General features: G+C 33.1%; 1 protein-coding gene across 1 annotated transcript in view; it reads left to right on the forward strand.

Moving 5' to 3' along the window:
• Positions 1 to 2,935: 2,935 nt before the first annotated feature.
• Positions 2,936 to 14,251, forward strand: part of LOC125661666 (multiple epidermal growth factor-like domains protein 11) — a 77,884-nt gene continuing 66,568 nt past the window's right edge. The window contains exon 1 of the mRNA XM_056146138.1: positions 2,936 to 3,059. Within this exon, the coding sequence (XP_056002113.1) occupies positions 3,008 to 3,059 (52 nt within the window). The 5' untranslated portion in view covers positions 2,936 to 3,007. The remainder of the gene's footprint in view (positions 3,060 to 14,251) is intronic.

Here is a 14,251-nt window from a genome sequence, read left to right on the forward strand (position 1 = left end):
CTTGAAATTCTGCAATATTAACAAGGGACATTTTAGGTCTCTCACATTTAGGATTGGGACAGCTACATAGGCAGCAATGAGTGATATTCCTGATGTAGTAATCAAACAATGGGGTAGGTGGAAGTCAGAAGCTTATTCTTCTTACATTCGATTGTCTTAAGTTATGCATCGTAGATTTTGCGTAGATTTGTTGAATGCGTATATAATTTTTGCACATTATGTTGTGCAGTCTTGCTAACAAAGACCGAATTTTGCAGGAAAGTCAACTGCAGTTTGAATCATGGGAACTTCCATTGTGCATTGGGCTGCCAGTAGGGCTAACAATCGTCCTGGTGGGAAGCACCTTGCGCTCCAAGATAAGAATGCTCAAATTTATTGGTGCTGTGCCAGGGACATGAAATGGGAGCAGTTTGACTCTTTTTTATAACAAATTAGGGACAAACCCGGCACCTAGATATTTAATAGTGCACTTGGGATCTAATGATCTAGGGATTCTTCCTGGCCTAGAGTTACTGAATCGCATAAAATGCTCGTTTTTCCGTTACAAGCTGCTGTCTCCATACACAACTATCATTTGGTCAGACATGCAGCCACGCTGATAATGGCACAATGCCAAAAGTGCTTCTAAAGTGGATGCCATGCGCAAGGATGTCAAAAAACAGATTGGTTGATTAGACACCCAACAATTACATATACCGAAAAAATAGCTCTTTAGGTATGAGGGAACTCATCTGAGTGAATTGGACAATTATGTGCTTCTTAATGACTTTCAAGAGGATTGGGAAACCTTTTTATCAGATCCAAAAAGGGACATCGCTGTATTTCCAGTCGAACTGCAAGTTGATTAATGAAAATGGTAAGCGGTACTATTTCCATAACTTAACTTGCTTCATTTTATTTTGTATCATGTTCTCTTTAGGTAAGGAACGGTGGGTGAAAATTTTAGGCTCGCAACACTTGAACACTGATAACGTGTTTTTTGGTGGGTGAACTTGTATCTAGACAAGTCCATTTGGTGGGACTCGGGGAAAACCACGAATCAGGATCTCGCTTAAATGTCTGGCTCTAAACTCTGTGTATTCCATCCTCATTACTGGGGGGCATGTGTGGGTCACTTGTATTTACCTTAGGGGCCGGCTTGACCAGTTTGGCACCAAGGGCAAGTTTTGGGCTTATCCCTATATGTGGTACCAAGGGAGGCGGGATAGATCGATGTCCTGAACCAGTACTTGATTTCCTATTCACATATGGTATTATCTCTTGTTATGGTACCAGGGGGCGTCGCTCATCACGGTTACCCGTGGGTGCGCCGTTGGCCAGTGGATGGAGGCATTTGATGATTCTCTGGTTTCCGTCTGGAGAAGATATATATGATACAAGTGAATTATGAAAAAAAAAACGTCACAAAAATTGTAATATTCAAGTTTTTCATTAAAGTTTTGTAATTTATACGATTTGTAACGTTCATTTCTGCATCTGGAATTAATGAAATTTATCAACAATTGTATTCGATAATGCTTTTAATTCTAGGGCAGGCGGAGTAACTCTTGCAGCCTAGTTAACCTTTAACCACAAACGTATTTAAGACTAAGAATATGTATAATGCGCATTGCCTGTGCAATCAAAACCTGAAAAGAGCCAGATTCAATCATTAACGGTTTCACGCTTGATCAAGGAGGACACCATCAACGTTCACCTACCCACCCACCCTTCCCAAATTTTCTAACAAAGCTTGACTGCGTTCGTTTTCCGTTTTCAGACTCTAATCATGTTGTGGTAACCTAAATAGGAAGAGGGCATCATTGTTGTGAATTGCCAGTGGATAGTTTATACGACTCTGGTATACCTGGGGCACGTGACACCCGGGAAAGGCGGACGCCGTTTATTGATTGCTCGAACCCATTGTGTTGATTAATGGGTATTTGTGACAGTGCGTACCTTTTAGGTTTTTGACTTACAGTTTTGGAAAGTTTACCACCAATTCAAGCAGTGTTGGAGATTTTGAACTTTATTATCTGTGTGCGGTGTGCTTCCGGTAGCAGCAAGTTGGTTTAGCTGCACTATTTTCACTGTGCGCAATGTGGGATATAAACTTGTGTGATTTGCTAATTGTATTACATGTATATGTTTAACATTGACAGTGGAAATTTTGGCAAAGACTTTAATTTGTTCTAAAGTCACAATCCGGGAAGGGGGTAGGCGGGACTCGGAGATTACCACGAATCAGGATCTCGCTTAAATATATGGCTCTAAACTCTGTATATTCCATCCTCATTACTGGGGGGAATGTGGGGGTCACCTTTGTTTACGTTAGGGGCCGGCTTGAACATTGTGGTACCATAGGTAAATTCCGGGTTAATCCCTGTATATGGTACCAGGGGAGGCGGGATAGAGTGAGGACCTGAGCCAGTACTTGATTTCCTATTCACATGTGGTATTCTCTCTTTTTATGGCACCAGGAGGTTTCGCTCATCACGGTTACCCATGGGCGCGCCTTTGGCCAGTGGATGGAGGCATTTAGTGATTTTTCAGTTTCCGCCTGGGGAACTTATACATTATATACGTGGATTGTGACATATATTCGCCATAAAAATTGTAATATACAAGATTTCCATTAAAGTTTTGTAATTTATACCATTTGTCACGTTCATTTCTGCATCTGGAATTAAATATATATATATATATATATATATATATATATATATATATATATATATATATATTTCAATTTTCTCATTCGCTACTTCTAAATATTACAGTCAATATTGTTTTTAAAATACAGCATATTTTGTTTTCAGAGTGCATTGTAAATCACGGCGGTGTAATTCACACTCAAACGATTCAATAAAGTTGTATGAAATGCACCGACAGATACCTATCAGACCATTTTTAGTTTAACAGTATAAAACCCTGATCATTCACCCAAATCATACAGACAGGTCGGGTTACTGCTCGAAAAGGTCGGTTTAAATTTACTTCCGTGTTTTGATCCCAATGTGTCGCCAACATGCTGCAAATATGTTTGATTATATTGGTTTTACAACTGTCCACAGCGTATGGTATGGTATCGTAAATATTTCACATTCGTTGTAATTTGAGTCGAATTTCGTTGACTCCCTTTTGAAGTATTATTTCAGTTTAAATTTGCAGTACTTGTCAACGTTGTTAAATACGTATTTCATGTACATATATGCAATATACTCCTCTGCTTAAGTTTATCCCTCATACCAAATATTGATATTAAAAAAAACCTACAGATTTTTATCAAAATTTGTATGCAATTTGTCGAGAATGTATATTGACCAGATTCATAAAAAAAGAAAAGAAACGTTTAACTACATGTTACAGAGTACAATCGGTTCTAAAAATAGAACACATGCCTAAAATAACGCAGTGTTGATATGCAAATGTTTTGACTTTACGAAGAATAAAAATATGTTTCTGTTCTATAAATTTAAGAAAAATATATTGTATTTGACTGTTTTTAATAATTTTTCATCCAATGAATCATCCTTTTGGTTTCAAAGTGATGACAATCCAATAGTCATACAAAAATATCGCCCATGAGGATTTGTATGCATTTTTGTATAATAGTTTATTATGTATAGTATTTTATTTTTGTTTATTTTCACGTTAAATATTGCGAATTTTTTGTTTATCAATTTTTGAAACATCCTTTCCTACTAATATTGACCAAGGATTATTCCATTTACCTGATCAAAATATGAAGATCATGACGGATGTGAGCGGCCAACAGGTAATGTCTTCTAACCAATGACACCTGATCCCACACTTGGTATGTCCAGAGTCTTTCTTTGCTCATCTCATATATTTTATTTCTGAAATATTTGTAAGATTCATCACTGTTTGTTATCCTCACGTGTCGATTGCTCACTGCATCATAATGTTTAGTATTCATACCATTTTGTAATTAATGTCCGCATTGGAAGATCGGTCATGTCTAAATAACTTCAGATGAGCCAGTACATTTGAATTTATTAAAATGCATGGTAAATCATGGTTGTATAACCCACACTCATGCTATTCAATGAAGATGTATCAGATAACTTTCATACCATTTACAGTTTAACATTTTAAAGCCCTGGCCATTCACCCAAATCGTACAAAGAGGTCGGGTTACTGTCGGAAAATTTTGGTGTAAATTTACTTCCTTGGTTTGATCCTAATGTGTCGCCATCATGCTGCGAATGTCTTTGATTTTATTGGTTTTACAACTGTGCATAGCTTATGGTATGATCTCGTAATTTATATTTTAATTTTTTGTAATTTTGTGCAGTATTTCGTTGAGTTTTCTTTTAAGTATATTTTCGATTTGAATACCCGGTTAAGTAGTGCTTATCAAGACTGTTATTCGAATTCGCTTTGCTTGATCTTGTATGCAATATAATCATATCCTTAACATTTCATGACTCGTAGATGTATTTCTAACATACTATTTCAATTTTCATTTCAATGCAGTATGTACTAATGCATGGTTTATCTACATGCATAAATTATGTGTGTATCCTGTTCTAAAGTATCGGTTTTCATTACCATATAAACAGGTTTTGGCTTTTAGAAATATGTACTTCTTGTACGTCATTAAATGTATTGAGGTACTTGATCACACCTCTGGTGTTTCTAAAGGTCCATGTTTGGCGTATTCTCAATTCTGAACTGTTTATGGGATTTATGAGATAAACAAGAGTTCGTTACTATCACTTTTAATTGAGTTCTGCACCATATTTTGTTTCATTAGTCAAGTGCATAATGATGCCAAAAGAAACACACTAACAATATGAACATTGTAGCATGCAAATTTGTTCATTTGGAAATCGAAAGATAACTAAACGGCATTTGATTAAAACAATAAAAAGTAAAATCACGACATTTAGACTGTATCAAATACATGTAATTTGAAACTGCGAATCGCGATTAAATTGAAAATTCGTTAATCTTATATCGTAATTCAAACTTTTCGTTTTAATATTATGATAAAGTAGTGGTGCATCAGAAATTGGATAACCCCCATGAAGAGCATGACTGTTGTGCTAACTTTCGTATTTTGTATAGTGATCGTGCAAATGTTTGCTGTACATTATCAATTTTAGTTCTATATTTAACACAGGTTAGTTGTAATTACAGAATATTGAACTGTGCACTGTACATGAAATATGTGGATATGTATAGTACGCAGTGATATCTATTTTCATACCCTAATACGTCCTAGTATAAATATATATGCATCAATACAATAATAGCAAATGATAAGATTGTATATATAAAACAATGAAAACCTACAGAAAAACTATGCAAATTCATATATAACCAGATAATATGACTATGAAGTACATTATTTATACAGAATGGTACGATCAGTCATACTAGCAGCATTACACTATGATGATGCTGTACAAATATTTGCAGATATACACCGAGTTTAACAATGGATATTAGTGATACATAAAATGCTATGTTCTCTATCCATCCTTCGAAAGGTGACTTAAGGGACACATTTCATGTTTTCAAAGTATACAAAATCATATTTATATTCCGCAATTTTGAAATAGAAAAAAACGTATACGGGCAAATGGTTCTGGCATTCCGTAGCTCACATTTTGTGATTGGATAATCGAAGAAATCTCTAATGAAAAACACAACATTTTAAGTGAACATGTCATTTATTATCATGATCAATCAAATGACGTAATGAAACAAAAAGCGACCAAAACATACAAATTTAATTGGTTGAAACAACTTAAGTATGGTTCCACGTAAAAATCAGGCAAAATCGCATTTTCGTGTTCCGTCCATGTTCACGATATGAACCCAAACTTAGCACACTAACTCACCGTAGTATGTTTAGCAAATATACATAGTTGTTTTGATTTATTTGCCTTATTGCAAAATTATGGACAGATAATTATGAACATTGAGAATTCATGCATAGTGCAAATCTATACAAAACACTACTTTTAATCCCTTTGAAATCTTAAAATAGCGGAGCGGGTATGAACATTAATCATTATATAGTATAAGTTTTACATTAAACAAATGAAAAAGGCATGCTCTGAAATAAATATTTTCTTTTGAACGTTTCAATATAACATTTTAAAACCTCTCTGAATGTTTCGATTTTAATGCAATTTCGGTTATCGTTCTTGAATTTAACCTCGATGATCGCTTGGGGCGCTTCGCTGTCAACCACACTAAGTGCGCGAAATATGGCGAATCCAAAACGTAATGCAGTGTAGGACAATGTTCCGACAGAGTCCGATCTACCATCAAGCCTTCTCTAAAGGAAACGAATATATTTACCTTCGGAGAGTATCAGAAATACATTGATGCATATGGTGTCACTGAAGATAGACGGAGGCATATAGACCATGTGTGGAGCAGCCGACAACGAAGACCGAGCAACATGCAACATATTTTACGGCATGCCACCAAGTCGGCGCATTCTAGTAATTTCAAATGCTGTGATTTACATATCTAATAGGACAAAATTCGCAATATTTAATATTACTAACATAAAAATCATAATGAATGGTGTGTTATACAATGTAGCATCATCACAAAAGAGTGTAGTTTTATGTACTACATGTATATTTCAGTCGAATTTGCATATGAAAATGTAAGACATAATATGACTTTGTGAGATGCAATGTATAGTACATAATATTATCCTCCACTGGTGAAAATCACCGACGGGTTCAAATCTCGCACAACTGGTTTTTTCTTCTTCAATTTATTTTATATACACATCAAGATATTGTGTATATCCACACTTTTTTTTTTTTTTTTTTTTTTTTTTAGATATTTCATATGCACTAAATCATTTGTTTTAGTGGGCACCATCCAATTCTTTACAAATCGGAATTCATTTTTTTTAAAAATATATACATATTATTAGACATATCAAAGACAGTATTTAGAGTCTGTAGTTTTTACAGAATTCCATTTTACTGTCAAACAATCCATAATATTAATTATAAATCGTCGTATCACTCAATACGATTAAGTGCCCACTTGAGTCTTCTTGACATGTTTTATTACAAATCTATTATATTACTATTTAACGTTTACCTCAATTTGACATGGTCATGGGGATTGGTCAATGCATGGGTTCTTCAATGTATATTTATAATAATAATTTATAAATATCACAAAGATCAAGTCATTTAGCTAATGCATATTTCTTTAAAGTTTTCATACCAGCAGCATGGAGTGTCATTATCATCACTACATGCAGTGGAAACCTCTGTGGTAAATACAAAACTGCAAATACATGTAGCACACATGTACCAATAAATCTGCAATGTAATTCTTTTTTTTATAAACCTCAAACTTGGTAGAGTAGTATCATATAAATAATCCTGATAATACAAGCACTATGTAAAACTTATTACATGAATCTTTCTGATAATGAGGTGAAAGTCACACCACACCCCACATACCCCACTATAGAAAAATATTGATCACTTAAAAATCAGACTCAAAACCTGATAGTACAGCTGTTGCCCTGACTAGTATTTGAACCTACTTGTCACTGATTTAGAATACTTGGAACACCTCAATGTCATATACAAGTTTCTTTAAGCATTTCTTGTTTTCAAAAGTTTCATATACTGTTTTAGTATTTTTATTCTTTCTAACTACACGTATAATTTGAATGTCAATGTGTATTGCTATTACTAGGTTCTGAGGTGTGTACTTTAATTGAAAGTTTTATGAGATAAAATGTTCAATCTTTCTCAAAAACTAAAGAAATATATATTTTGAGGAGAGAAAGATAAGTACTTTCTTGTGTTCTGAAAATCAGTGCGTATCTTATTCTAGTATAGATCTCTGCAAAACCCCAAAAACATACTTAAAGTGGTGACAGGAGGAAAATCGATCAAACCATGCAAGTGAAAGTACAAGACAATATTACAAAAGGAAAGCAAAAGAGTCTAATGTTGAACATCAGGAGAGTCTAAAAAAAGAATCCAAACAAACTATCAAAACGTTATGAAAAAATAAATGACAAATTGTCAAATAAACATGAAAGCATTCTGATATGGTTTATTTCAACTGATATTCCCAATGTACTTAAATTCGAAAGGGAACAACTTATGGAATAATTAATCATCAATGGATTGAACTGTGTAATGAAGTTGTGTTGATATGCAAAAATAAATGTATAATGTGATGCATCATAGAAAAGCTCAAATGGTCTATTTTATGCAATTTTTTACTCTTCACCCACCCCTTTCTAGATGGCGAAGGTACAGACATGAGTTACAACCCCTCCATTCCCACTCTTATTTTTTTTCTTCTCGATTTGCCTCTGCTTTGTAAATATGTTCGTAACAAATATATTTCTTTGCTCATTTGTTCCTTTATCATTTTATGCCTTGTTTGGGGTTACACTTTGAAAAAAAATTATAATTTTGAAATAAAATATTTAAGCTCCAAAGAATCTTTCGTGTTTATTTATCAGTATACAGTTTATAAAGGATCTAAACTTACAAGTTGCAACTGTTAAAAAATCGTATATATAATGGAATGTATTGATGAAATGATGAAGAATTCATTTCCAATTACTTTACAGACACTAATATCTACATGGATTATGTAAAACGCAGTTGTTTTGTCATCTGAAACCAACCTGTAATCAGAATTGGTAAAAGATTGTGTCATAATCATGATAAATGAATCAACTTACATTTTTTAAACTGCATAATTTAATTTCAAAACAATCCCATTTCTACATAATTTTCATAAAATTACCCAAAGTCATTACAAACCTTCCAACTTTTTAAATATTAATGAACAAATGTCTGAACTTTCTGTTCTCATTTTTATTTTTCCAAAACAACCATATATATTATACGACTGTAAAAACGTACATTTCACTAAATGTTTTTATTTCACTCTTACAAAGTATTCATAAGGAAACAAGTGATTAAAAGTTTATTTGAGTCATATCATGTTTCTAGAATTGTTAGCCAAAGTTTCAAAAATAGTAAATGTCCAGATCCTGTGTAATAAATGTTTTAAATTTCACATTCTATAGAGCAAAAATGAATTCAAAATGATTTTTCAAATAAAAGATATTTTCAATAAATTATTTAGGGTAAAACACAAAAGTTGATAAATTATCTCTTTGTTGTATCATAAAGGATTGTCTTGAACATGTTGAATGTATTTCTGAAGATATACGTTTTAGAAGAGCATGGACATTCATCCTCTTTATACTCGGGACTATAGTGTCAATCTCTTGTCACTCGAGCAACCTACAACGTACGTCGTTGACGAGCCTCACAAGAGTTGTTGATAGGTGAATTTCAAAATGAAAAACAATTATCAATCAAGCATTTTGTCTTTAATCTGTTAATTACCCACCCATTCCAAACTATCCAGACAAAAATACTTGCAAGTTAAACTCGTCAATCAGTGTAAAATATCCTATAAAGGCCGGTCTGATAAGTTGTTTACAGTAACCTGATGCAATCTGAAAGAAATGGGGTAATAATAAACGGATTTACGATCCCGACCCAAAATGCTCTGCATCGTTTTTCGCATTTACATTTATAGACATATCATTATGGTAGGTAAACACATAAATAAGATCATTTTAGATTTAAATGAATGTCATATTCATTTATATCTAAAATGATCTTATTTATGTGTTAACACTTTTCTGTCATATTCTAATAATTATCATAATTACTAGAACATGACAGAAAAGTGCACTTGTTGAATAGTTTGCAAGTAGAAGAAAAATTACAACCATGAAAATATATTATTTTCCCGCCATTTTTCACCATCTTCATATATTTTTTTCCCGAACACAGTCAAAAGTTTCAAACAAAAATACTAATAAAAAAATATTCAATAACATGTTCTTTATCCGTCTAATTATAAAACTTTTTTGAAAGTGTTTGCTGTTTCGAGAAAAATGGTCTTGGTTGGAATGTTTTTCCGTTAGAAAATCCTTTCGTTAACTACAGCAATGATTACCATGGTAACACATAACACATACTCACTGTGACAACATAAATTTGTAAAGAGTAGCCCTTTTCTTAATTTTATATAAGTCATTTGAAAATGTATTACCTTTTCATTTAACAGAACCTTTAAGAATATATAGCATTTTTATGAGTCAATTTTGGTAAAAACATGGAAGTTCTATTTTAGTAACACGGCTATGTGAAGGTGCCTCATATGAAAAAAATAATATCACCGAATGAGTTCCTATAAACGATGTTATTATATATATAAGCATCGGCTCAATCCCTGACGGTCGACTTATCACAGTCTGCCTGATTTTACGTGGAACCATACATGTTTAATACAAACAACCACTTACTAATGACGAGGTATGCAAATGAGCAAATAAACATGTAAATTACAGAAATTGATCCCAGCAAATATACATATCAAAACACCAGTGATATCAAAAAGGTGGTTTACAAAAAAAGCTATGTTTGCATTTTGTCTTCCTTATGATTACATGTATAGAAATGCATTATAATAGTTCGTTTGCTGAGATATTGCGATACTTAACCAAAATGCGGACTTAGATATAAGCCCCGATTTCAAAAAGTTAGGTAGCCACGTGGTGCAGTGACGTCGTGTGCGACCTTCGTCGTTGAACTTGTTCTGAAAGTAGTGTTAGAGGATTTTAAAAGCACGGGTTTTATAGGTTTTTTTTTTTTTTTACCCTGGATAACATTTATTTCGATGTTGACAAATTCCCCGAATCTTCTGTTTTAGCCACCAGTGCATACAAATAGCGACTAGAAACATTGAAAAGTAGCGAGGAAAGCGAGTATGAAAAATCAGCAATTGCGAGTAAATAATGTTTACTGTCTAAACATTATTTGGTAAGGTTATTCCTTTAAACATCTTTAAATAGCCTTGTTGTTGTTTTTCATAGTCTATCTACATCTTTGTCCAAATGCTTTTCGAAAAGAAGTACAGGGACAATTGTTACTGTTTTTTTATGGGTCGTTGTGTCGACAAAAATATTCACGTCTTTTTCCTGATGCCTTCCTTCGAAAATATGAGAAAACACAGCAGAAATCCTTTCTACTAACAGCTTAAACGGCACAAAACACCATAATGCAGTGTTATTTACAAGTCGTTACTGTGATAATTTGTTTTCTTTTCTGTCAATTAAATCTAATCTGTTGATGAACTGGCTAAAAACTGTTTTAAAACGTTCTTGTTCGAGGCGCGTATGACGTCACAGATAATGGCGGGTAAATATCGAAGAAAATATGCATATCGCAAGATTTGAATTTAACCGCTTTCAAATTCGAAAACTACGCAAAACTGTTTCATTTAAAACACATGTAAAGTAGTTTTAGGCATGAAATAAATTAATGTTGCTGAAAAAAATTAAAAGTTTAGAAACACGCGATGTGTCCTCTAAAGAACACAAAAGTGTCGAAATGAAAATTAATCAAATTAAGTGCTTGTCTCATATAAAACCATGCAAAACATTCTAGAAGTACACGTAACCAATTCCTGTGATATTTTGCATGGAGAATCACCTATGGGTGTTATCTCCATTTACAAAATATTTCAATGAAATATCAACGAATGTTTTTTTTTTTTTTTTGATACAGTGCAACCTATTCCAGGCATATATGTCTCAATTATGAAGCCACAGTGCAACTTTTTTCAGCTATATTTGATACCCGAAATGTAGATAACTAAGATAGACAGTCCAATTCTGGACAGGCATAAAACGTACGTTCTCTATGCTATAAATGAAACTAAAAATGAGGTGAAGATATCTCATCATCACGAGTAACGATGCCTTTATTATGGGTACCTCCAAGAAAATAGCTGATTCAGCATTGTCCCCTATGATCAGAGCTATCAGTCTTCCAAGATAGGCCAATTTTGAGGGTTTTTTGTTCATTTAGTAAAATCCCTGTCATATATGCCAATTTATAAAAATATTGAGCTTGGCAAATAATATTGTCCCTTTCCACAAGGGATGCGAAGAGACTGCCATTAGGAAATCTGACAAAGTAGATAAAATCCACAAGAAAATGAATTGTACATATCATATCAACAATTATATCAATAGCAAATGAAAGAAAATCTGATTTTAATGTAATTTCGATAAATCCTAAATATGAAATTGTTATTTCAAAGTATCTTATACAAATCATAGTAATTATATACCCAAACTGTACTTAAATTCACAATTTCGAAATAATTCACATATTTCACCACGGGAATCTAATACCCTAATTGTTAAATCATGAAATAAATTATGTTATAAAGTTCATAATCAATGGTTTGGGGATTGCCAATTGGCAAGTTATATTTGTATATATATATTTACTAAGGAACAATAAGTACTCATTATCACTTTCTGATTCTAAGTTTCTCATAAGAAAAAAAAAACAGTTTGGGAAAGACGTTTATGCTACTCCAACTCCTTTTAGCAATTGACCTAGGGACCCAAAATTCAATAGGGGTTATATGCTAAGATAGATCAGCCTTCCTTGGAAGCCTATTAAGAAAAGTGTTTTCTAATATCATGTATGTTTATGAACCAACTGACAAATATACTAATATGTGGAAAGCAACACCCCCACCTTATTTCAAGGAGAGTTAAGTTGGTTCACTACAACTTGAAGGAGTTTTTCAAATCAGTACAAAACATTAATCATGAATGATATGATGATATATCATAAGTATACATGTCAAAAAGGCAGACAATATGCGATTTTGGATACAAATAACATGATTTAAAAAAATCATTTTCATTAAATATGAGAAACAGCCTGTGGCAGATTTGAACTCAGGATCTATGGTTCACCAACCCAATGCTTTATTCACTGAGCCATGATGACAGACAACCAAATCGGTCGATAAAATCAATTTCACAATATATTCAAATTGCTAAATTATGACATTGTGTCATATAGGGTATAAGTCTTGGTGCAGTGAGCTACCTTAAATATCTTATAGATGAAACAATCTACTAATTTTTTTTCTGTTTTTTTTTTTTGTGGGGGGTTGGGTTTTTTTCCTTGACATATTTACGTGTAACTGTCCGGTAACGCATAAAACTCCGGTCTAACATAGGTGTGCAGAGGTATCTTTTTTTTTTTATAATCAATCAATGATGAAGTGTCAGAATCTTCGAAATTATGACAACATTTTCCACAAATGTAGCTATGATTTCCAAAACATTTGCAAGAATTACAAGTCAGACATTGTCAGCATTTAGATCGTACACCCTTTGAGATTTATTTTTTGAAGAGTTACGTAGGGAATCCCTATTTCGATTTCAATACAGAATAAGTGTATTAATTATGTTTTTTCCACCATTTTTTTTATATTATTTCTGAGCTTAGAAATGATCATGAATGTGTGTTGTTTTTTTCTTAAGTATTATAAAAATATTTAGAAATCATTAAAAAAACTGGTCTTCCAAACAAATTAATTTCCTTCAGATAAGTCGGAATATATCTATAATTTTGGCAATTTTTAACAACTTCTCATCATTTGCAAAGCTCCACAATAAAATTCTTAATATATCCTAAGTATATAAAATATATGGAAACATAACCAATCAAAATAGTTGTCTACCTTACACGATACAGGTCCTCAAAATTTACTAAAATGAACATCTCAAATAGTAACCCATGTATGTCGCACCGCCCTTTAAATGCGTCAAACATGATATATCATCCAACAATCACATGTGATACATTAGACTGTATATACCATTGGGATAAATGCTGTCTGGCGTGTTTCGTGCCGATTTTAGACCGTTCTTGGCACACTGATTTTGACTATGGATAATTCCGTTTACTTGATAAAGATATAAGACTCACGGCGGGTGTGGCCGGTCGACAGGGGATATTTACTCCTCCTAGGCACTTGAACCAACCACTAGTATATTTAGGGGTCCGCGCTTGCCCAACTCATTATTTTGTATTGCTAATAGAACTTATGAGATTGATCACTGTTCGTTATTTTCGGCTTTCATATCACCTTATCAATAATTTGAGTTTATAAAATCAATACTAACTAATTCAATTTATCACAAAAATTGGTAATTTTAAACCATTTTCTATTTAGGATTAACCGAAATGCAGTTGGCTTGTGTTACTATTAATGTAATTAACCAATCGCTACCCAGAGTTGTTGTTACTTGCTCTCACTAACACCTCTGTGAACGTCTCAAGGGTTTTGCAAGACTTTTTGTAAACTGGCACGTATGCTCAAATAA

This window comes from Ostrea edulis, chromosome 8, assembly GCF_947568905.1.
Source record: "Ostrea edulis chromosome 8, xbOstEdul1.1, whole genome shotgun sequence".
NCBI classification, from domain to species: Eukaryota; Metazoa; Mollusca; class Bivalvia; order Ostreida; family Ostreidae; genus Ostrea; species Ostrea edulis.